Source organism: Salvelinus fontinalis, chromosome 37 (assembly GCF_029448725.1).
Source record: "Salvelinus fontinalis isolate EN_2023a chromosome 37, ASM2944872v1, whole genome shotgun sequence".
Classification (NCBI taxonomy): domain Eukaryota; kingdom Metazoa; phylum Chordata; class Actinopteri; order Salmoniformes; family Salmonidae; genus Salvelinus; species Salvelinus fontinalis.
Window position 1 is genome coordinate 27,999,370 of NC_074701.1, and position 23,699 is coordinate 28,023,068.

Consider the following 23,699-nt stretch of genomic DNA (forward strand, 5'->3'; position numbering starts at 1 on the left):
AAAGCATGTCTTATAGGAGACTGGATTATAAAGCCTGTCATATATGAGACTGCATTAAAATGTCTGTCATATTGGAGACTGGATTCTAAAGCATCTCATACAGGAGACTGGATTCTAAAGCCTCTCATATAGGAGACTGTATTCTAAAGCCTGTCATACAGGAGACAGGATTCTAAAGCCTCTCATAGAGGAGACTGGGTTCTAAAGCCTGTTATATATGAGACTGGATTCTAAAGCCTGTCATATAGGAGACTGGATTCTAAAGCCTGTCATATAGGAGACTGCATTAATATGTTTGTCATATAGGAGACTGGATTCTAAAGCCTGTCATATAGGAGACTGGATTCTAAAGCCTCTCATAGAGGAGACTGGATTCTAAAGCCTGTCATATAGGAGACTGGATGTTAAAGCCTGTCATAGAAGAGACTGGATTTTAAAGCATCTCATATAGGAGACTGGAATATAAAGCCTCTCATATAGGAGACTGGAATATAAAGCCTCTCATAGAGGTGGTTGGATTCTAAAGCCTGACATATAGTAGACTGGATTCTAAAGCCTCTCAAATAGGAGAATGGATCCTAAAGCCTCCCATAAAGGAGACTGGATTATGAAGTCTGACATATAGGAGACTGGATTATAAAGCCTCTCATAGAGGAGACTGGATTCTAAAGACTCATAGAGGAGACTGGGTTCTAAATCCTGTCACATAGGAGACTGGATTCTAAACCCTGTCATATAGGAGACTGGATAATAAAGTCTGTCATATAGGAGACTGGATTCTAAGGCCTCTCTTAGAGGAGACTGGATTCTAAAGCCTATCATACAAGAGATTGGATTATAAAGCCTGTCAAAGAGGAGACTGGATTCTAAAGCCTCTCACATGGGAGACTGGATTCTAAAGCATCTCATAGAGGAGACTGGATTCTAAAGCATCTCATAGAGGAGAAGGGATTCTAAAGCCTGTCATAGAGGAGAAAGGAAAATAATGCCTGCCATATAGGAGACTGGATTCTAAAGCCTCTCATATAGGAGACTGGATTATAAAGCCTCTCATATAGGAGACTGTATTCTAAAGCATGTCATACAGGAGACAGGATTCTAAAGCCTCTCATAGAGGAGACTGGGTTCTAAAGCCTGTCATATAAGAGACTGGATTCTAAAGCCTGTCATATAGGCGACTGGATTCTAAAGCATGTTATATAGGAGACTGTATTCTAAAGCCTGTCATATAAAAGACTGGATTCTAAAGGCTGTCATATAGGAGACTGGGTTATGAAGCCTCTCATAGAGGGATTCTAAAGTCTGTCATATAGGAGAATGGATTCTAAAGCCTGTAATATAGGAGAATGGATTCTAAAGCATCTCGATTCTAAAGCCTCTCATAGAAGAGACTGGATTCTAAAGCCTGTCATATAAAAGACTGGATTCTAAAGCCTGTCATAAAGGAGACTGGGTTCTAAAGCCTGTCATATAAGAGACTGGATTCTAAAGCCTGTCATATAGGAGACCGGTTTCTAAAGCATGTCATATAGGAGAATGGATTCAAAGGCATGTGATATAGTAGACCGGATTCTAAAGCCTGTCATAGAGGAGACTGGATTCTAAAGCCTGTTATATAGTAGACTGGATTCTAAAGCCTGTCATATAAGATACTGGAATCTAATGCCTCTCAGAGGAGACTGGATTCTAAAGCCTGTCGTATAGGAGACTGGATTATGAAGCCTCTCAAATAGGAGATTGGACTCAAAAGCCTCTCATATAGGAAACTGAATTCTAAAGCCTGTCATAGAGGAGAATGGATTCTAAAGCCTTTCATATAGGAGACTGGATTATAAAGCCTGTCATATAAGAGACTGGAATCTAATTCCTCTCATATAGGAGACTGGATCCTAAAGCCTCTCAGAAAGGAGACTGGATTATGAAGCCTGACATATTGGATACTGGATTCTAAAGCCTCTCATAGAGGAGACTGGATTCTAAATACTCTCATAGAGGAGACTGGATTCTAAATACTCTCATAGAGGAGATTGGATTGTAAATCCTGTCATATAGGATACTCGATTCTAAAGCCTGTCATAGAGGAGACTGGATTCTAAAGCCTGTCATATAAGAGACTGGATTCTAAAGCCTGTCATACAGGAGATTGGATTCTAAAGCCTCTCATAGAGGAGACTGGTTTCTAAAGCCTCTCATAGAGGAGACTGGATTCTAAAGCCTGTCATTTAGGAGACTGGATTCTAAATGCTGTCCTATAGGAGACTGGATTCTAAAGCCTCTCATATAGGAGACTGGATTCTAAAGTCTCTCATAGATGAGATTGGATGCTATAGCCTCTCATATAGGATACTGGATTCTAAAGCATGTCATATAGGAGACTGGATTATATAGCCTCTCATAGAGGACACTGGATTCTAAAGTCTCTCATAGATGAGATTGGATTCTATATTCTCTCATATAGGAAACTGGATTCTGAAGCCTCTCATATAGGAGACTGGAATATAATGCTTGTCATATAGGAGACTGGATTCTAATATCTCCATTAGAGGAGACTGGATTCTAAAGCCTATCATATAGGAGATTGGATTATAAAGCCTGTCATAGAGGAGATAGGATTCTAAAGGCTATCATATAGGAGACTGGATTCTAAAGCCTGTCATATAGGAGACTGGATTATAAAGCCTGTCATATAGGAGATAGGATTCTAAAGCCTATCATATAAGAGATAGGATTCTAAAGCCTATCATATAAGAGATAGGATTCTAAAGCCTGCCATATAGGAGACTGGATTCTAATGTCTCCATTAGAGGAGACTGGATTCTAAAGCCTATCATATAGGAGATTGGATTATAAAGCCTGTCATATAGGAGACTGGATTATGAAGCCTGACATATAGGAGACTGGATTCTAAAGCCTCTCATTTAGGAGACTGGATTCTAAAGCCTCTCATATTGGAGACTGGATTCTAAAGCCTGTCATATAGGAGAATGGATTCTAAAGCCTCTCATAGAGGAGACTGGATTCTTAAGCCTCTCAAAGAGGAGACTGGATTCTAAAGCCTGTCATATAGGAGACTGGATTCTTAAGCCTCTCAAAGAGGAGACTGGATTCTAAAGCATGTCATACAGGAAACTGGAATGTGTCCTCTTGAAAATAAGAGTCCTGAGGTAGGTGTTGACTTGAGACCACTTAGACAATCACAGTGTGAGGACCAGACTTCAATTCAACTTCAATTACAGACAGCACCGCAGCCCTACGTCAAGAGATAATTACTTTGAGCGCAAATTGGAAAAAGGAAATGACCTTAAGAGCCTGTCTGTCTGTCTGTCTGTCTGTCTGTCTGTCTGTCTGTCTGTCTGTCTGTCTGTCTGTCTGTCTGTCTGTACGTGCATCAGTGGAGGCTGCTGAGGGGAGAACAGTTCATAATAATGGCCAGAACGGAGCAAATAGAATTGCATCAAACACCTGGAAACCATGTATTTCACGTATTTGATACCGTTTCACTGATTCCGCTCTAGTCATTACCACAAGCCAGTTCTCCCCAATTAAGATACCACCAACCTCCTGTGACGTGTATGTGATATTGAGTGTCTGTACGTGACGTGTACATGTTTATCCATGGAGCGGTGGCTACGTGGTTGGCATTCTTATAATGACTCCCTAACCATCCCTCTGCACATACTGATCTGCATGCATGGACACACACACAGATGTGAAGGACACAGAGAGGCGTATAGACACCATCTGCATGTACACACACACACATAGACAATGGCACAGAGACACACATACATGAACCTCATCACCCCCACCCACAAACCATATTTCCAAAAGACTGATACATTTCAGAAACACTCATTGCCAACTGGTCCCATAGGAGTCATAGGTACTAATGCAATAATACAACAAATGTACATGTCAATCATATAATTTCAATGCTATCTCGTCCCCTTCATTTAGTTGAAAGCAATCAGAATAAGAAGGGAGAGAGTCTTTCTTCTGCCTCTGTTGAGATGATGTCAGAGCGTGAGTTTAAGAAAGCCTGTCTTAAAAAAGACAGAGTAAAACTCCCGAAACTTTTGACTGTAAACACCTTCAGCCTTCATGGAGCTGTGGCACAAAGTAGGTCTCATTTAAAGGGAAATTGAAAAAATATTCTACTTCATATTCAGTACCATACCCTTAGTCATGGTTTATTGGCCATATACCACACCCTCTTGTACCTTATTGCTTAATTATACTGGGTGTTATACTGGCCGTTAGCTATTGGGTCTCTCCAAGTTCAGGTTCAGCCTGTTTCCATGGTTTCCCAGACCGTCTGGGTCCAGTGCTCCAGCTACACAAGGCTTCTACATGCATTTACAGGGCTAATCCTTCAATATTGACTTACATGTAGGCCAAGAGAATGTGTGATGAATAGCTATTCAATAAAAGTGCATCACTCTAAACAAATCCACTTTGTCTAGATCGACATGTATACGCTTTCTGAAGGGGAGTAGGTCTCATTGTGTTAAAAACCACATGTTTAATGTTAGTCTTTCTTGTGTTCAGTCCTGGCCATGGAGACATGTAATATTCGTTCAACAGCAGCGAGTGTCCACTGAAAAGGCCTTTTACAGAAATTCTAGGCCCAACATGGATTTAATCCATCAATATGACTGCCACAATTACAGACCTAATCCATCAATATGACCACTGTGATAAAAGTGTCTGCAGTAGAATAATTCAATGACAGAGTGGAGAGAAATAACAGTGCACTATTTAAAAGCCTTTCAACAAAAGTAGATGAGGATGGATTGGTGACACAATCTGACCAGCACTGTAGGCCTCACCCAGTTTGATTGTGTTCTGTGTGACCTGAGGAGGACTTTGCATTGACTAGAAATAAACAGTGGCTTTGCAGAGAGCCTTGTAGTTTCTAGAAATTCTGAGGACAAACTACAGATCACAGCTTATCATGAGTGTGTTTGTGTTTGGGTTGTTACCGTGGTTTGCTTGCACCAGCTTGGCTTGCTATCGCTCAACCACAACAAAGATCCGGAACTAAGTCACAAAGCATTCTCAAACAGCACTGGGCTCAATCCAAACAGCACTGGGCTCAATCCAAACAGTACTGGGCTAAATCCAAACAGCACTGGGCTCAATCAAAACAGCACTGGACTCAATCCAAACAGCACTGGGCTCAATCCGAACAGCACTGGGCTCAATCAAAACAGCACTGGGCTCAATCAAAACAGCACTGGGCTCAATCAAAACAGCACTGGGCTCAATCCAAACAGCACTGGGCTCAATCAAAACAGCACTGGGCTCATTCAAAACAGCACTGGGCTCAATCCAAACAGCACTGGGCTCAATCCAAACAGCATTGTGCTCAATCAAAACAGCACTGGGCTCAATCCAAACAGCACTGGGCTCAATCCAAACAGCATTGTGCTCAATAGCAACCAGCTCCCCATCTGCGCAGTCAGCTCATAGTCTCTTAAAAATACTCTAGTTGCATACAGAACTAAGAACTATACACTTCACACATCCCCCAGCCTCAACCCCTCTCCAGTGTGTGCTTTACAGGGGGCACTGCTACCATACTTGCAGGTATGCAAGGGATACAAGAGCTTTTAAGGGGCTTTTTGGCTCTTGAATACCTTGGAGTGAGAAGCTGTGGGCCATCTCCGTGCTTTCAAATCAGCATGGTTGACTCGAAAAAGCAAGGAGCTGTCCAATAAACGGTGGTGCTGAAATAGCTGTTTTGACATAAGTAGACAGTCGTGATATAGACAGTTGTGAAGTAGACAGTCGTGAAGTAGACAGTCGTGAAGTAGACAGTTGTGAAGTAGACAGTCGTGATGTAGACAGTCGTGAAGTAGACAGTCGTGAAGTAGACAGTCGTGAAGTAGACAGTCGTGAAGTAGACAGTCGTGAAGTAGACAGTCGTGAAGTAGACAGTCGTGATGTAGACAGTCGTGAAGTAGACAGTCGTGAAGTAGACAGTCGGGATGTAGACAGTCGTGATGCAGACAGTCGTGATGTAGACAGTCGTGATGCAGTCAGTCGTGATGCAGTCAGTCGTGATGCAGTCAGTCGTGATGTAGACAGTCATGATGTAGTCAGTCGTGAGAGATATAAGGAAAGTCATAGTACAAATAGTAGCCCAATGACCTCTGTGAATAGAATTATTGCAATGACTCCCTCATGTAGTACACATAGCCTCTCTGGACAGGATACACATTACATCTGCACAGTGAAGGCTCACAAGGGACAGAGCAACACTGGAGTGATGCCATGCATCAATTTACTGCTTTAATTAAGGTATTCATTGAGATTATTTTAGATTAAATAAAATGTGTGATTCTGACGAGATGTTAATGAGAGGACAATGTTATGTTTTAAATGGATATTCTACATTTTTAAATTGTGCGAATTTTGTTCGCAATTTACGCACAGACTTTTTGGTGTTGTTTTGAAGGCTACTGTATGTATATTCCAAGTAACACTCACCTTATAATGTCATCGTTGTGGCCCAGGTAAAACTTCTGAGTGTGTTCTCTGGTATTGTAAACCACGCCGACGCCAGCCACGAAATAGACCACTTCTTTGCCAGCGGTGTAGTACAGGTTGTTTCGGCATTGATGCCCCCTGTACCCGTAGATCCATTCTAATCTCAGTTGGCAATGCGGGGCAGTCCGATCCGCCATGATATCTGACAAGTTGTTTGTTTAGTGAATTATTCCACCCTACAGTAGGCTGCACCACAACCACTGATCACTGACATGCACGTGCAAACTTTATGATTAACCTAACTGATTAAATCAGAAAAATCCTAACAGATTCCATTTTCCTACATGTAGGCTGTCATAAACAGCATCCAGCATCCCGCATCCTACAGCAGATGTGCACATTGCGTTTTGAGAAAACACCAGCAAGGACAGATACACCTCAGGCCCATTCATAATTTTTACCTTTAGACACGGTGTTTCCTGAATTGTTACTATGTTAGCCTACTCTAATTTAGATTGTGGATTAATTCATTATTTTCCTCATAAAAATATATTTTTTAATATTTTACCATGTCTTACAAAAGTTAATTTACTCCACTAAATAACATTGCATTGCTTTTTTATCAATTTAAAATTGGTTCCTTTTCAAATGACAACGAAAACAGAGGAATTGGCCAAATAAACAAACAGCAAATGAACACAACTGCTGGAGGATTCGGCTGCTGCTGAAATATAATCCGCACACTAATCCTTAACCGTAAAATCAGACATAGTTACTACGGTTTTATATATTTCTCAAGACAATAACTAACAAATAAACATTTCAAAGCAAACAAACATGTAGAAAATAGGCCGAACATGCAATATGTCTGTCTTCCATTCACAAATCTGGTTGGACTAAATCCGAGAATCGAACAATTGTGAGGAATTACGGATTTTCACGGAAAATCACTCTGACAGAGTACGACCTGTCTTGACAGCCACAGCTGGTTCGCCGCTGTCAGTGTGAAGACGAGCCCAAAATGAAAATTCTCTGCTAACTTCCGTGCAGAGGCAAACAATCTATGGGCTTCCAAACACAGTCGCTCACCCCGCGACTCCACGGTATCTCCCGCATCTCACATGGATGGATGAAAATCGGGATTCCGGGCAGCGAGCGAAATAAGCTTACTCATATGGGCGAATGGCAGGCGATGCCTTTGATAAACCGGGGTGGAAAGCTGAGCGGAGGTCTAGCACTGTGTTATTCATTGCATATTAATATTAATGTAGTAACGTAATAGAGACTTTCCCCATCAAGTACTTAAACGTAATATTTTTTAGAATAGCCTCTCTCTGGTTTCGAAGAGCTAGTAACCACAACACCCTGCAAGTCACCCCTGCACTGCCACCGACGATGAGCGGCTAGCTGCACAGGTTTATGGGTATTGATGTGTTTATGGCTGAGGCATTCCCTCTCTCACGCTTTCTCGTTAGTCCAAAACATTGAAAACTACAACTACCAGTTAGCAATGGTGAAGCGCTGTCCAAGGTCTTGAAGACTTACAGATGAAAAATACATCGATTAGGTCTGAAAACAGAATGGCAGCTTCTACGATCAGCAATAATTGAGTCAATTTATATGAGTGAAATTTACTTTAATTTAATCATTAAAATTGTAGGCCCTAATTAAAATAAAGAGATTAGACCGAATAGGAACTGACTGAATCGAATAGCAACTGATAAATTGTTTTCTTTGTGACAAGTTCGATGGTAGATGAAATTGGATTGAGTTCAATCCCAAATAGGAAACTAAATGGGATGTAATACTTTTGCCTGAATCATATTCATATTTTGATTTGTCAAATTTGAAACAGTTGAACCAAAGGGCGAGTCTTTAACTCACATGTGATACAGATGCATTCTAGAACTGAATATCTCCTGTATCCATGAATCTCCAATCAGAACACCAGTACATTTTCTGTAAAGGGTCGAACAACCATACACCCTTACTGATTATTAAGTCCCCCTTTGACTGATCCTCTGTACACTAATATCCTTGCATACTTTTACATTTGAGTCATTTAGCAGATGTTTCCATCCAGAGCGACTTCGAGTGCATTCATCTTAAGAAAGCTAGGTGGGTGGGTGTATAGTACAAGAAGTATTCTAGATGGAAACTGGACTCTTGGAACTGATGTGTAGAACGTTCTCAAAGGCTAAATGCTAAGTAGAGCATGCCATTGCCAGCCCCTTGAACAGCACTGCAGGGTGACAGACTTCACTGGAGAGCCAGTGCAATCTACCATGCCATTCAACTGGGCCTCCTGTAGGGCTCTCTGTGATTATGTCACATGTGAGAGGAGTTGGCTGGCTGAGTTCATATTCTTCTAGTCGTATTCACATAGACCTTGGGAGAATCTCAAGCATCCTCTCTCCTCACCTCCTTATCAATACCCTTTGGAGGAGAAGGTCAGAGGGGAGGGACCTCTGGCTCTCACATCCATTGGATTTTGAAATGGAGGCGAGGAGAGAGGAGAGAGGATGCGTGAGTATTCAATTGAGATTCTCCCCTTGAATGACAACTCCCATGGGACTCTAGCAGCCTACCTATTTCTCACCATAGTAACTGCTTGGGGTTTGAATCACTGCTCCGCCCAGCCAAGTCTGTTGCCAGATGGCAACACATGTCAGAGGAGTTGGCTATCAAACCTGGGTTCAAATAATATTTAGGGTATTTCAATTACTTTCAGAGACATTTGGAAGTGAGTATTTAGATAAGTAGGTGAATATTGGAATGTATTTGGAAATACTAAAATACTCTGCAAGGAGGCCTACACTCTGACTCAAATACATTCCTGTGCATTTAACCAAGGTACAGTTGAAGTCGGAAGTTTACATACACCTTAGCCAAAGACATTTAAACTCAGTTTTTCACAATTCCTGACATTTAATCCTAGTAAAATGTCCATGTTTTAGGACAGTTAGGATCACCACTTTATTTTGAGAATGTGAAACGTCAGAATAATAGTAGAGAAAATTGTTTATTTCAGATTTTATTTATTTCGTCACATTCCCAGTGGGTCAGAAGTTTACATACACTCAATTAGTATTTGGTAGCATTGCCTTTAAATTGTTTAACTTGGGTCAAACGTTACGGGTAGACTTCCACAAGCTTCCCACAATAAGTTGGGTGAATTTTGGCCCATTCCTCCTGACAGATCTGGTGTAACTGAGTCAGGTTTGTAGGCCTCCTTGCTCGCACACACGTTTTCAGTTCTGCCCAAAAATGTTCTATAGAGATTGAGGTCAGCGCTTTGAGATGGCCACTCCAATACCTTGACTTTGTTGTCCTTAAGACATTTTGCCACAACTTTGGAAGTATGCTTGGGGTCATTGTCCATTTGGAAGACCCATTTGCGACCAAGCTTTAACTTCCTGACTGATGTCTTGAGATGTTGCTTCAATATATCCACCTAATTGTCCTACCTCATAATGCCATCTATTTTGTGAAGTGCACCAGTCCCTCTTGCAGCAAAGCACATCCACAACATGATGCTGTCAACCCCTGTGCTTCATGGTTGGGATGGTGTTCTTTGGCTTGCAGGCCTCCCCCTTTTTCCTCCAAACATAATGATGGTCATTATGGCCAAACAGTTCTATTTTTGTTTCATCAGACCAGAGGACATTTCTCCAAAAAGTACAATCTTTGTCCCCATGTGCAGTTGCAAACCGTAGTCTGGCTTTTTATGGCGGTTTTGGAGCAGTGGCTTCTTCCTTGCTGAGCGGCCTTTCGGGTTATGTCGATATAGGACTCGTTTTACTGTGGATATAGATACTTTTGTACCTGTTTCCTCCAGCATCTTCACAAGATCCTTTGCTGTTGTTTTGGGATTGATTTGCACTTTTCACACCAAAGTACATTCATCTCTAGGAGACAGAACGCGTCACCTTTCTGAGCGGTATGACGGCTGCGTGGTCCCATGGTGTTCATACTTACGTACTATTGTTTGTACAGATGGACGTGGTACCTTAAGGCATTTGAAAATTGCTCCCAATGATGAACCAGACTTATGGAGGTCTACAATTTTTTTTCTGAGGTCTTGACTGATTTCTTTAGATTTTCCCATGATGTCAAGCAAAGAGGCACTGCGTTTGAAGGTAGGCCTTGAAATACATCCACAAGTACACCTCCAATTGACTCAAATGATTTCAATTAGCCTATCAGAAGCTTCTAAAGCCATGATATCATTTTCTGGAATTTTCCAAGCTGTTTAAAGGCACAGTCAACTTAGTGTATGTAAACTTCTGACCCACTGGAATTGTGATACAGTGAATTATAAGTGAAATAATCTGTCTGTAAACAATTGTTGGAAAAATTACTTGTGTCATGCACAAAGTAGATGTCCTAACCGACTTGCCAAAATTATAGTTGGTTAACAAGAAATTTGTGGAGTGGTTGAAAAACGAGTTTTAATGACTCCAACCTAAGTGTATGTAAAGTTCTGACTTCATCTGTATTTGAAAATAATATTTGAAATAAGTATTTGAAAATACTTTCAAGTAGTAGGCTATTTATAAGAAATAATTTGAAAATACTTTCAAATACTTCCAATAGAAGTCATTGATTTAGGCCACAGTATTTGAAAACACTAAAATACACAGCAAATAAGTATTTAAATAACAAATACTGAAATACATTCATTTGAACCCAGGTCTAGTTGCCATGCACGCCATATGTCATGGATGAGTGATAGAGGAGAATGAATGATAGAGGAGAATGAATGATAGAGAAATTGGCTAAAGCAAAAACAGAACTGTCTATACTCAGACCATTGCTATGCTCCACCTAGCCTAACCATGGCAACAGAATAAGCTGCTATGTCAATGCCAAGCCTAATCTAACTAAGACAACTGTTCATGTTGTCATGGTGCTGGGAGTGAGTCAAATGTTACTTTGTTATAATACATCACCCCCTCCCTTAATCATCTAACCAGGGCATGCTGCTGGGTGAAAGTATGTAATAATAAGATATGTTCTGTGGTTTATTTCATGCACTGTGTACTGTAAAAAATACAGTATTGTTTGCGATCAAGTATCTAGTTTTAAGAACCAGACAAGACAACGGTCTTGTTTATTGGTTTATTTGGATCCCCATTAGCTTTTAGCAGAAGCAACAGCTACTCTTCCTGGGGTTCTAACCTCATACTCTTTGTGACTAGTAAAATTACAAATACTACTGATGCACAAAGGAATTGCGAGTCACTGCTTGAATTAATGCAGAGGAGAATTTGTTTCAAACTCTATTGATTTGTTGAGCCCAGATATCTGGTTGTCAGGGTTGATAGAATAGAGCAGGGGCTCTCAAACTTTCTCATGAGAAATTGACCGTTCTTCTGTAACCCAAATTAAGAAGAAATAGTCTGTGGTTATAGATGTATTCGCATAACTCGTGACCCACCTCTCACATGTCCAGGGCCCACTTTGGGTCCCGGCCCATAGTTTAAGAAACCCTGGAATAAACCCATCTATTTTAAACAAAAATAGAAGTGCAACATTTAAAGTGTTGGTCCTATGTTTCATAAGCTGAAATAAAAGATCCCAGAAATGTTCCATACGGACAAAAAAATGATTTCTCTAAAATGCTGTGCACAAATTTGTTTACATTCCTGTTAGTGAGCATTTCACCTTTGCCAATATAATACATCCAAGAGTTCCAAAACACTGGTACTCTTGCACCCTCTTGTGATAGAAATTCTGAAGGAACATTACTGCTCTCTCCCAATTAGAGACAGAGAGCACAGTCCGCCTCATAATCTCAATGAAATATATCCCACACTCCTGTCCCCTCAGGTTGGCTGTTAGATTACGCAGAGGTGAGTACTCTGCAAAGGGGGTTACTTTGATTGCCAAATTACAACCTGTAAACACGGAGTCTTGTTTGTGGTCTCCTTCCTTTCATGGCCATTGGTATGAAAGAACGCCTAAATTAAAAGCAACATGGTTAACTCATGGTCTGATTATTTTCCCGCACAATTTTCATTATAGGGGATTATCCTACCTACAGCCCACCCTACATAGTCTTGCAAGGTCAAGCACGTTATTCTTACATTCGTTTGGAGGACAGGCTTCAATTTACCCAAATGAATTGAAAAACCTAATTGGTCAGAAGTGATGATGTTTATGGAGGGGCAAGAAGTGGTCAATTAAATTAACAGCAGGCCATCTGTAATCCCTATACTCCATGCCTTCTTACCCTCTAAACCATTTGACCAAACTGGTGCCCATAGTAGTCTTATATCAGAACAAATTAAAGTAACATCTTTTAAATCTTCCATTGATAAATTGTTTAGCTTTCTGCTAACCTCTTTCCAAGGCGCCAAGTGTCTGGGAATGAGATTAGTTATCTGAAGAAATGTTAAACACTGGGGCTGCAATATCTCCATTCGGCCACTAGATGGTGCACAGGCAATTGTGAAAGGGAACCAAGAATTGAGTGACCCAACAATACTGAGAGTTAGGGACAGTCAAAAAAATCTATATTGCCTAAATGAGGTGAAAGTGAAGAGAACACACAGGACTTATTACTCCATAACTTTCATTGCTTATCTGTTGTGTTTAAAAACAGAAATGTAATTACTCATTAACATGTTTTTACATAGTAATGTCTCTAATTGCTTTGTAATAGCATTGAGAGTTTTTTGTAATGAATGATAAGTGGTTGCACCTAATGGTTGCACCAAATGAGGCATGTCAGTAAAATGTATTGAATCGTATAAAAGCTGTAATGACAACAGGAATAGTTTCTGATTTGGGGTGAAGCTGTCGTACTGAAAACACAGAGACAGATGTCATCTTAAAAGCAATTTAATGGTTTTGCACATATTTAACAGAGAGGGTAAAAGTCTACTGGTGCAGTTCCATCTACCTGTGACCTTGGTCCATATTAAACTACATACCTAGAGAACCTGCTATGGCAAACAAGCTTTCTCCCATCATGGCATTGTTGATTGTGCAACATGAAGAAATATTTCATTACAATAGTTACAGTGACAGAGAAATGCACACTATTTATCAGATAGCCAGAGATTTTAGCAAAAATGATAATATGCAGTGCTATAGCCAACAAGCAAGCAACCATTTTTCCATGACATGACTTATTCCAGTAAATGCTTTAGAATTCACTTTTCCACTTAACAACAATGCTTAAAGTGTTTATTGTATTGTACATACATTTTTATGCGCAATACATTTTAAACATACATAATGCAACACAAATATGTAGGAAAACAAATTTAAAAAAAGCACAGAATAATGTTTTCAAAAATTACAGAAATAAACCTTAATCTGTGTTCTAATTCTTCATGGTTTCCAACATTCTGACTGGTCTTAGCAATTTATTGAGCCGGAGTAGTATATGATAACATTGTACAAAAAAACATGACTGAAACTTAAAGGAAAACTCCACCCAAAAACTATATTTTTGTATTTGTTTCATTAGTCCACAGTTGATATAGTCCCAAAATGTTTTGCATGTCAGCAGTCAAGTTTCAAGATATTGGCCTTTCAAGAAGCAAAGTGTCACTTGCCACATCGTTTTGCATGAACATTATGATCTGGCAAGTGACACTTTGGCTGTGTTCAAAACAACTGGGAACTCGGAAATCTTTGACTCCCGACTTCAGTGCGTTTAAGACAACGGGGAAGTCGAAAAAAGAAAGAAAAAAGAGCTCCGACTGAGAAAAATAGTTTTGAACGTCATCCAGCCTCTTTCTAGAGTTCTGGCCTGAAGATCACTGAAGTCATGATTTGATTTCATATTTTTCTGAGTTCCCAGTTGTCTTAAACGAACCATTTGCTTCTTGAAAGTCCAATATCTTGAAGCGATATGACAGAAATTTGTCACAGTGATGAAGAATATTAACCCCCGTCTTTTCATCCAAATTAATGTGTTATACTAAGTTTTAGGGGATAAAATGAGATTACATTGAAGCTTATAATGGTTGTAGAGCTTATTATTAGTAAGTGAAATTAAACTGGTTTTTAATAGTTTGTTAAAGACAAGTTATACACACAGTTCAAAGCACCGCTGACTTTGCTTTTCAACTCAGAAGAATGTCATCTTTCAAAGATCGCCTCACAAAACTGAGGCCAGACCCTAGAAACTACATACTATTACAAAAAGAACGGGGAAAAAATAACCAAAGCAACAAGTGAAAAGCACAGGGATGAGAAAGCAGGAAAACAGAGAGAAAATACAAAGAAATCTTAACTGGAAACTTGTTTTTCAGCTGTGAATTATGGATGGTTTACAATGGCAGCTGCCCAAAGCATCATATCTACCGTAACATCCTTTCTCATCTTTTTTAGTTTGTTCCTTATCTTAAAAAAGAAAATGGCATACTGTATTTGACCTCTGAGCCCAGCTGTAGGATTGTTAGGCACAGAGTGTGGAGTTTTGGCTCTGAGCTTGCATGCTGGAGTCTGGCTTTAAGAGGAAGAGGAGCAGGGGAGAGAAGAGGAATGGCATTGGGGGGGCTGAGGGGTCTATTTCTTTTTGCTGAAAAGGCTGAAGCGCTTTTCTTTGTCCTTCTCACGCTTGCCAGGGCTGGACTCAGTTGCCAGGGCGACGGAGGCGGGCAGGGTCTGGGCTCGGCTGGAGGCGGGGGTGCTATGGCTGCTGGGGGTCATCTCTGTCTTATCAAAGGACGCAGCGCTGGAGATGGCTTGCATCCACGAGTTCATCTCCTCCTGCGGCCCAGACGAGGATTTATCAGGACAGACATCACAGATCATACCAATACATCAAAATTCAGACATCCACACCATCCACATGGAGACAAGGACTGAAGATAGTAAACAACATTCACAGGAAGAACGTCACTCACATACACTGTACGAATTTATAGCTGAAACTTACATCATCGATGGCTTGGAAGAGATACTCATTGCCATCTGTAGCTCTGTAAAAGGAAAATAAAAACTTTGAGTACTAAGTCAAGCGTACTACTGGCTACAGTAAGCAAGACACAGAGGGAGCTATTCACTAAGTAGTGCTCACTTCAGTTTGAACACATGTTTCTTCTTCTTGTAGTCGAGGGCAACCTCACACGCAGCATCCTTCAGGCTGATGGGGATCTGGTTGTGGTAAGGGATCCCCTGGCTGGCACTCTTATGGTCTTTGTAGAAGCCCATCTCCCGGTTGTTGATCACGCAATACACATTGTGCCAGGATCTGAAACAACATAGACAAAAAGTTGTCAGTGCAGTGCCGGCAAAATAATTTGTCAGGAATGTACACAATATATACACAAAAGTATGTGGACATCCCTTAAAATGAGTGGATTCGGCTAGTTCAGCCACACCCTTGCAGACAGGTGTATAAAATCGAGCACACAGCCATGCAATCTCCATAGACAAACATAGGCAATAGAATGACCTTACTGAAGAGCTCAGTGACTTTCAACGTGGCACCGTCATTGGATGCCACCTTCCCAACAAGTCAGTTCGGCAAATTTCTGCCCTGCTAGAGCTTCCCCGGTCAACTAAGTGCTGTTATTGTGAAGTGGAAACGTCTAGGCGCAACAACGACTCAGCCACGAAGTGGTAGGCCACACAAGTTCACAGAATGGGGATGCCGAATGCTAAAGCGCATAAGGCATAAAAGTCATCTGTCCTCAGTTGCAACACTCACTAGCGACTTCCAAACTGCCTCGAAGCAACGTCAGCACAATAACTGTTTGTCGGGGGCATCATAAAATGGGTTTCCATGGCCGAGCAGCTGCACACAAGCCTAAGTTCACCATGCACAACGTCAAGCATCAGCTGGAGTGGTGTAAAGCTCACCACCATTGGACTCTGGAGCAGTGGAAACATGTTCTCTGGAGTGATGAATCAAGCTTCACCATCTGGCAGTCTGACTGACAGATCTGGGTTTGGAGGATGTCAGGAGAATGCATAATGCCAACTGTAAAGTTTGGTGGAGGAATAATGATCTGGGGATGTTTTTCATGGTTTCTTAGTTCCAGTGAAGGGAAATATTAACGCTACACCATACAATGGCATTCTAGACGATTCAGCGCTTCCAACTTTGTGGCAACAGTTTGGGGAAGGACCTTTCCTGTTTGAGTATGACAATTCCCCCTCCATGCATAAAGCGAGGTCCATACAGAAATGGATTGTCAAGATCGGTGTGGATGAACTTGAATGGCATGCACAGAGCCCTAACCTCAACTGCATCAAACACCTTTGGGATGAACTGTGAGCTACACCTAAATGGCCCAACCTCACAGATGCTCTTGTTGCTGAATGGAATTAAGTATCCGCAGCAATGTTCCAACATCTAGTTCAAAGGGTCTTTCATCTCATTCCCAGTGGGTCAGAAGTTTAAATACACTCAATTAGTATTTGGTAGCATTCCCTTTAAATTGTTTAACTTGGGTCAAACGTTTCAGGTAGCCTTCCACAAGCTTCCCACAATAAGTTGGGGAATTTTGGCCCATTCCTCCTGACAGAGCTGGTGTAACTGAGTCAGGTTTGTAGGACTCCTTGCTCGCACACACTTTTTCAGTTCTGCCCACACATTTGATATGGGATTGAGGTCAGGGTGTTATGATGGCCACTCCAATACCTTGACTTTGACATTTTGCCACAACTTTGGAAGCATGCTTGGGGTCATTGTCCATTTGGAAGGCCCATTTGCGACCAAGCTTTAACTTCCTGACTGATGTCTTGAGATGTTGCTTCAATATATCCACACAACATTCCTGTCTCACGATGCCATCTATTTTGTGAAGTGCACCAGTCCCTCCTGCAGCAAAGCACCCCCACAACATGATGCTGCCACCCCCGTGCTTCACGGTTGGGATAGTGTTCTTCGGCTTGCAAGCCTCCCCCTTTTTCCTCCAAACATATCGATGGTCATTATGGCCAAACAGTTCTATTTTTGTTTCATCAGACCAGAGGACATTTCTCTAAAAAGTACGATCTTTGTCCCCATGTGGAGTTGCAAACCTGGCTTTTTATGGCGGTTTTGGAGCAGTGGATTCTTCCTTGCTGAGCGGCATTTCAGGTTATGTCAATAAAGGACTCGTTTTACTGTGGATATAAATACTTTTGTACCTGTTTCCTCCAGCATCTTCACAAGGTCATTTGCTGTTCTGGGATTGATTTGCACTTTTAGCACCAAAGTACGTTCATCTCTAGGAGTCAGAACGCGTCTCCTTCCTGAGCGGTGTGACGGCTGTGTGGTCCCATGGTGTTTATACTTGCGTACTATTGTTTGTACAGATGGACGTGGCATCTTCAGGCATTTGGAGGATGAACCATTTTTTTTCTGATTTCTTTTGATTTTCCCATGATGTCAAGCAAAGAGGCACTGCGTTTGAAGGTAGGCCTTGAAATACATCCACAGGTACAACTCCAATTGACTCAAATTATGTCAATTAGCATACCAGAAGCTTCTAAAGCCATGACATAATTTTCTGGAATGTTCCAAGCTGTTTAAAGGCACAGTCAACTTAGTGTATGTATACTTCTGACCCACTGGAATTGTGATACAGTGAATTAGAAGTGAAATAATCTGTCTGTAAACAATTGTTGGAAAAATTACTTAGGACATCTACTTTGTGCATGACACAACTGACTTGCCAAAACCATAGTTTGTTAACAAGAAATTTGTGGAGTGGTTGAAAAACTAGTTTTAATGACTCCAACCTAAGTGTATGTAAACTTCCTACTTCAACTGTATCTGTGTGTACCTGCTGGATGCCTTCTTGTTGTGACCCTCCCACTCGTGTTTGCGGTGCAGGTATCCTTCCATCTGGTTGGCTGGGGCTGAGTCCTGGGACTTGGCCGGGAGTGTGGCAGCCTGGCTGGGCATGACCTTGCGTGCTTCACTGGGCGACCCACCTGGGCTGGGCTCCTCCACCCCATTAACGATGTCACTTTCCTCTCCGTTGTCCTGTCAGAAACAAGTATTAGAGAAGGCTGTGGCTAGACAACACACAGTGGAGCTGGAAGTCAGAGAGTTGGATAAAGCTTCATGCAGGATGAGAGGCTGTGTAGAAACATTCAGTACGTTCCCTTTGATTGCTATATGACAACATGGCTTTAAGACAAGTATAATTAAGTTGAAAGTGGTATTTTCTACAACTATTGTACTGTAAATGAGAAATAAATATTTCATCACAATGTGTCTCCACATTTCCATTTGATGAGGAAAAATGTCTTCATAAAAGAGCCTTTGGATAGGTGTCTGTATAAACCAAAACAATGCCATTACACCAGCCTCAAATTGGCAATGTGGTGTGCCTCTATTTCACAATTATTGCCCAGAGTCATTATAAGATGAATGACACACACTGAACCCCAGAGCTGAGTCACCTCTGATTGACTGTGCTATCCTCACGTCATGTCTCAATCTTTGTATCACCCACAGTGTTGCGACTTTGTCTATGTGTAACTTTGTTCCCCAACCTCTGGCTATAATGCCGCTATGTGTTTCTGTGCTCCTTTTAGGTCGTCAGCTCCATATAGGTCCCCAGCTCTTAGAGTTCAGTGCCTGAGGTGAAACTCTAATCAAGTATTTAACTGCATCTCTGTCTCTTTCTGACTGTTCTCTCTAACCCGCTCAATGGATCTCTCCAACTTTCTCTGACATCAAGTGCCCTCTATTTGAGACTTGATTTGTGACTTTTACTCTAACTTGACTCTCCAATGACTCAATCTGACTGATTCACAATGAACCTCTCTGCCGCCATCTTTTTTAACATTTTTTATTTAACCTTTATTTAACTAGGCAAGTCAGTTAAGAACAAATTCTTATTTACAATGACGGCCTACCCCAGCCAAACCCAGACGACGCTGGGCCAATTGTGCGCCGCCCTATGGAACTCCCAATCACGGCCGGATGTGATGCAGCCTGGATTCAAATCAGGTACTACAGTGACACCTCTTGCACTGAGATGCAGTGTCTTAGACCACTGCGCCACTCGGGAGCCCAAATCTGACTCTAGACGAACAGCCGTCTGATATGAGGTTACACTAACAGTTTTCGATTCACTCTCACTTGCAGTGACTCACTGTTTGACAAACTCAAATTCCGATAATCTAAGCTTGGTTAGAGGGAGACGCTTGCAAATGCAGTAAAAATCTGTAGGCCACCTCAGTCAACCTTTATATAGATTCTGAGAAAAGCTGAGCCACTACTGATCTAGAAGAGCGTTGGATTATGTGATTGATTATAGTGGGACCGGGGTCCAGCTGAGACAGCAAGAGAGAGCATTTCAAAGACATGCACAGATCAGAGGTTAGGACATGCCCACCACATTGCCACGCCCACACAAAACACAGTTGAATAAAGAGATAGAAAGGGAGCGAAAAGGAGGGAAAGACCAAACCAAAATCCCAAACAACTAGCACATTGTTTGAACTCATTATTGACATTTGTTTCATTATTGTAAAGTGAAGGGGAAGGCAAAATCGGCCAGTTAAAAGATTATTTCACAACACACCCACTCCAACTCATTACCCATTACTGAGCTCTTCAAGGCTGGATCAATCGTGGATACTTTTACTGAGAGCTTGCCAGGCGATGGACAAATCCTTGATGCTTATACAGAGATCTTGCCATTGGCTGGACCAATACTGGACATGGACTGCGTCGCTGCCAGGTTTTGCAGCCTTCGATTGGTGCAACGTGGGAGTGATAGCACCTCTTTGTTAAATGTTCAGGGTAAAAGCTAAAATAGTTTTCGCTTGGGCTGACACTCATATCGGGAATTATATTATTAATGGTCACATCTGTACCCAAATATGCTCTCCAAACTGATAATAATCCAGCTAGACTGATCACCTCTACGTAAATACTCTCAGATCAACTTTGATTGAATTGGAGGATCATTTTGATAGTAGTAACTGTAGTTACCTTAGAAATGACCCTTATGCAGAACTACACACACTAACCTTAGAATTGCTCAAGCATTGACCTCTCAGTTTGGATGGGTGCCTTTTTACACCAAAATAAAATACTGTAGATTTAATGTCAGACGTCCACTGGATAAATGATATCTACAAGACAATGAAATTAAAAATGGGATGAAAAAGTATTGCACATGAATGTGTATAAAACAATCCCGGGATGAAACCATAGAATATACACAAGGGGAAAACAACAGTAACAGTTGTCACTGAAAGTGGAAGGTGATTAACAACAATGACGACATGAAAAACAATATTCCAACATAAGACATGAGGACAAAAACAGGGTTATTTTGCAGACGGTACAAGGACAACACAAACAGAACAAACATGGGAAGTGATTGACTATCAAGGTTTTATTGGGGAAAGTGTGTTAGTGGGGTGAGTGCAAGGATGAAAGGATTCAAGGGTGGACCAACACGAACAAAACCAGGGAGGAAATGAAGATCCGACACACAGAGCTAAAGTAACATGAAAAGTGACATGAGAACATTAAGGCAGGTACCATAGATCTACTGAGGACCAATGAATGACTGATAGGAATGGGTTTATACCCCTCTACACGCACTGACACACATTCGCCACCACTGGAACAACCCTAAAAACAGAATTACCACAGTGAAGTGATATGAATATCCCTTCCACATAGTGAACTGGTATTTGAGATGGTACTGTATGATGGCGGTATGACATCATGTATGCGTGGTCTGGACGAGGGTGAAGATGATGTGAAATGGATGGACATCTGGGGAAGATACAGTAGCTAGTCACTACTTTTGATTTCTTGAATTTTATTTAACCTTTATTTATTCAGGTAAGTAACAGATAAAAATCTATTTTGCAAGAGACCTAGTTGACTTGATCTGGTGCAACTTGAAACCTGAGAGGACTAAAGATTATGATTTAATGGCATTACTGAGTTACCGATTTAAGTTGTGCATTTTGTCTGTCAGTTATTCAGGTTCCACATGGTAAGTTTGTAAATAATAACATACATAAACAGTATTATCATCAGGGATGGAGACAGGAGGAGAGGAGTGTCGAGCTGAGGGGGAAGAGAGAAAGAAGGGAGAGGGGAAAAGAAAAAGAGGAAATAAAGAAAAGACACAAATAGAAATCTTTTTCATTCCCCCACACATACACATGGCTGGGTAGGTTACTTTCTAAATGTAATCCGTTACTTGTTACATGTCCAAAATTGTAATCAGTAAAGTAACTTTTGGATTACCCAATCTCTAACAATCTGATTACATTCAGTTACTTTTAGATTACTTTCCCCTTAAGAGGCATTAGAAGAAGACAAAAATGAATGTTACCAATTGAACCACATCTATTGCAGGATAAATCAAGGTTAAAGTTTACATAGCTGGCCATATATGGATTTAAAATGTTACTTTATGGTTTGGTTATGTATGCTTCTTCTAACCCATCGCTTTCTACTACATATAATAATCCGATTAAATTATATCTTTACATTAAAAATCTAAATCTACCAGAATTGCAGTCATTCCAATAAATGTTAAACCCCTTGATCTTCAAGAATAGGACTTGGAAATATGGAAGTATAGATTAGCCAAATTGTTTTACCTGAGCATAACCCCAAAACTAAGGACTTATTAACCAGCCCTACTCTGTTGTTTAGGATTTTGCTGTCATGGACTGAGTTGAAAAATAAATTGTGCGCTAATGGAATGGCATGCTTTGAGCGCTAATGAAAAGTGCTATTTAAATGTGAAAAATGAATGCCATATGCTGCATTTACTATACGCCTATTGTTTAACTTTTTGTTGGTGACACTTTGATATCTTATCTTGATAATATGCAGCTGTTTAAAGGGTAAATCCACAGATGAAACAATAACAAAAAGTCGACCCGCCTCTGTTTTGGTAAAAAGCTGCGGGATGGGCCTGGAGAAATGTAACCACTCTCAGATTAATAGACAGAGCTATGAATACAAGGACTGACCATCCAAAATTATTGTTTTAACCATGTTATGAGGCTATACAGTGTTTGTTTACATTTACATGTCTACAAACATCGAGTAAAACAAGCTTATATTTTGGGTTCTGATGTGGTACGACAGTTGAACTATGCTCATGAGACATTTCTAAGTTATATTCTAGATAGATAGATATAATTCCAAAAATGAATGTAGCAACTACAGCTTGCCCCTTTAAGTCTATCAAAAGTGTGCGAGCTGGAACATGTGTCCTTTAGGCCTATGGATAAAAAAATGTAATAATTTGCAGCATGAATTAGATTGAGCAATAAAAGCCCCACTTTATTCCATAGGCTGGGATCCACACTGTGCAGCTGTTGAGAGAGCACATTTTTCACTGGCTTCAAAAAGAATGATTGATAGGCAGCTTAAACTTCTTGAATGCAACCATTATTGGGTTCAAATACACATTTAGATTCGTGAACAGCCATCCACAAGCACAATCGGTAAGACGCAAATAGCTAAATGAGAGAGTAGCAGTGTGATTCACATCAATGCGCTATGTAGATATCAATAATAAGTGATATCCGTATCGCTGTAGACTACACCACTGCTGTCATCCTTACCTCCAAGCGTTTAATCAAGTTGGATAATCTTGGGATGGTGACAGCAGTCGCACCATTGGAAGCCACAGCTTGGACTGTAGCCAACAAAAACCTATTCCTGCTCTTTTCCCACGATCGAACAAACACATTTGGTGTGTCATCATAGTGGTCTCTGATTTGTGGTCAGACTCACTCAGGTGGAACAAACTTAAATTTGCACTTTTTTTCAATGCTGATTTGAATGCCATTGAGAAACAGAAGAGTCAAAGATCTTTTTCTGCAAACTTCCTTTCTGAATTTAAAAGTAATCCTTGAAGTAATCATCTACTTTTTCAAAAGTATCTGTAATCTGATTACAATATTTTTGCTGATAATGTAACAGATTACAGTAGCCCATTTAAAAAAATAATCCCTACAATGTAATTCTTTACTCCCCAACCCTGTATACACACACACGTGTACATTCATACACACGCACACTCACGCAGTGCTCATTGTCATTCTAGAATACTAGTGCTGTAGTGCTTGTGTCCCATTATGCTTTACTTTCTATCAGCCAATAAATAATTTCAATCTACTAGGATTAAAATGTATTAATTTATTGTTTTGATCCTTTGCTCAATCTCAATGTCTGCTTTTGAAATAGGGTTGCCTAACTCAACTTTATATCTGGTCCTCTACCATCCAAATCAGTTTCATATCTT

At 40.7% G+C, this 23,699-nt stretch overlaps 2 protein-coding genes across 12 annotated transcripts in view; both read right to left on the bottom strand.

Moving 5' to 3' along the window:
* Positions 1-7,888, bottom strand: part of LOC129836458 (echinoderm microtubule-associated protein-like 6) — a 112,386-nt gene extending 104,498 nt beyond the window's left edge. For 9 of the 10 annotated variants that reach the window (XR_008756664.1, XR_008756663.1, XR_008756665.1 and 6 more), the window contains exons 1-2: positions 7,663-7,888; positions 6,493-6,694 (exon numbers count right to left, since the gene is read on the bottom strand). Coding sequence is in view for 7 of the 10 variants with exons in the window: in XM_055902653.1 (XP_055758628.1) it covers positions 6,493-6,694; positions 7,663-7,666 (206 nt within the window). In the remaining 3 variants the exon portion in view is untranslated. Of the gene's footprint in view, positions 1-6,492; positions 6,695-7,581 lie in introns of all 10 variants that reach the window. The other variant, XM_055902649.1, reaches the window with a different exon arrangement.
* A 5,434-nt stretch (positions 7,889-13,322) lies between these two features.
* The window catches only part of LOC129836461 (spectrin beta chain, non-erythrocytic 1-like), a 138,736-nt gene continuing 128,359 nt past the window's right edge, over positions 13,323-23,699 (bottom strand). For both annotated transcript variants that reach the window (XM_055902666.1, XM_055902665.1), the window contains 4 exons: positions 18,231-18,433; positions 15,533-15,706; positions 15,392-15,434; positions 13,323-15,222 (listed from right to left, as the gene is read on the bottom strand). In XM_055902666.1, coding sequence (XP_055758641.1) covers positions 15,019-15,222; positions 15,392-15,434; positions 15,533-15,706; positions 18,231-18,433 — 624 coding nt within the window. In that variant the 3' untranslated portion in view covers positions 13,323-15,018. The remainder of the gene's footprint in view (positions 15,223-15,391; positions 15,435-15,532; positions 15,707-18,230; positions 18,434-23,699) is intronic.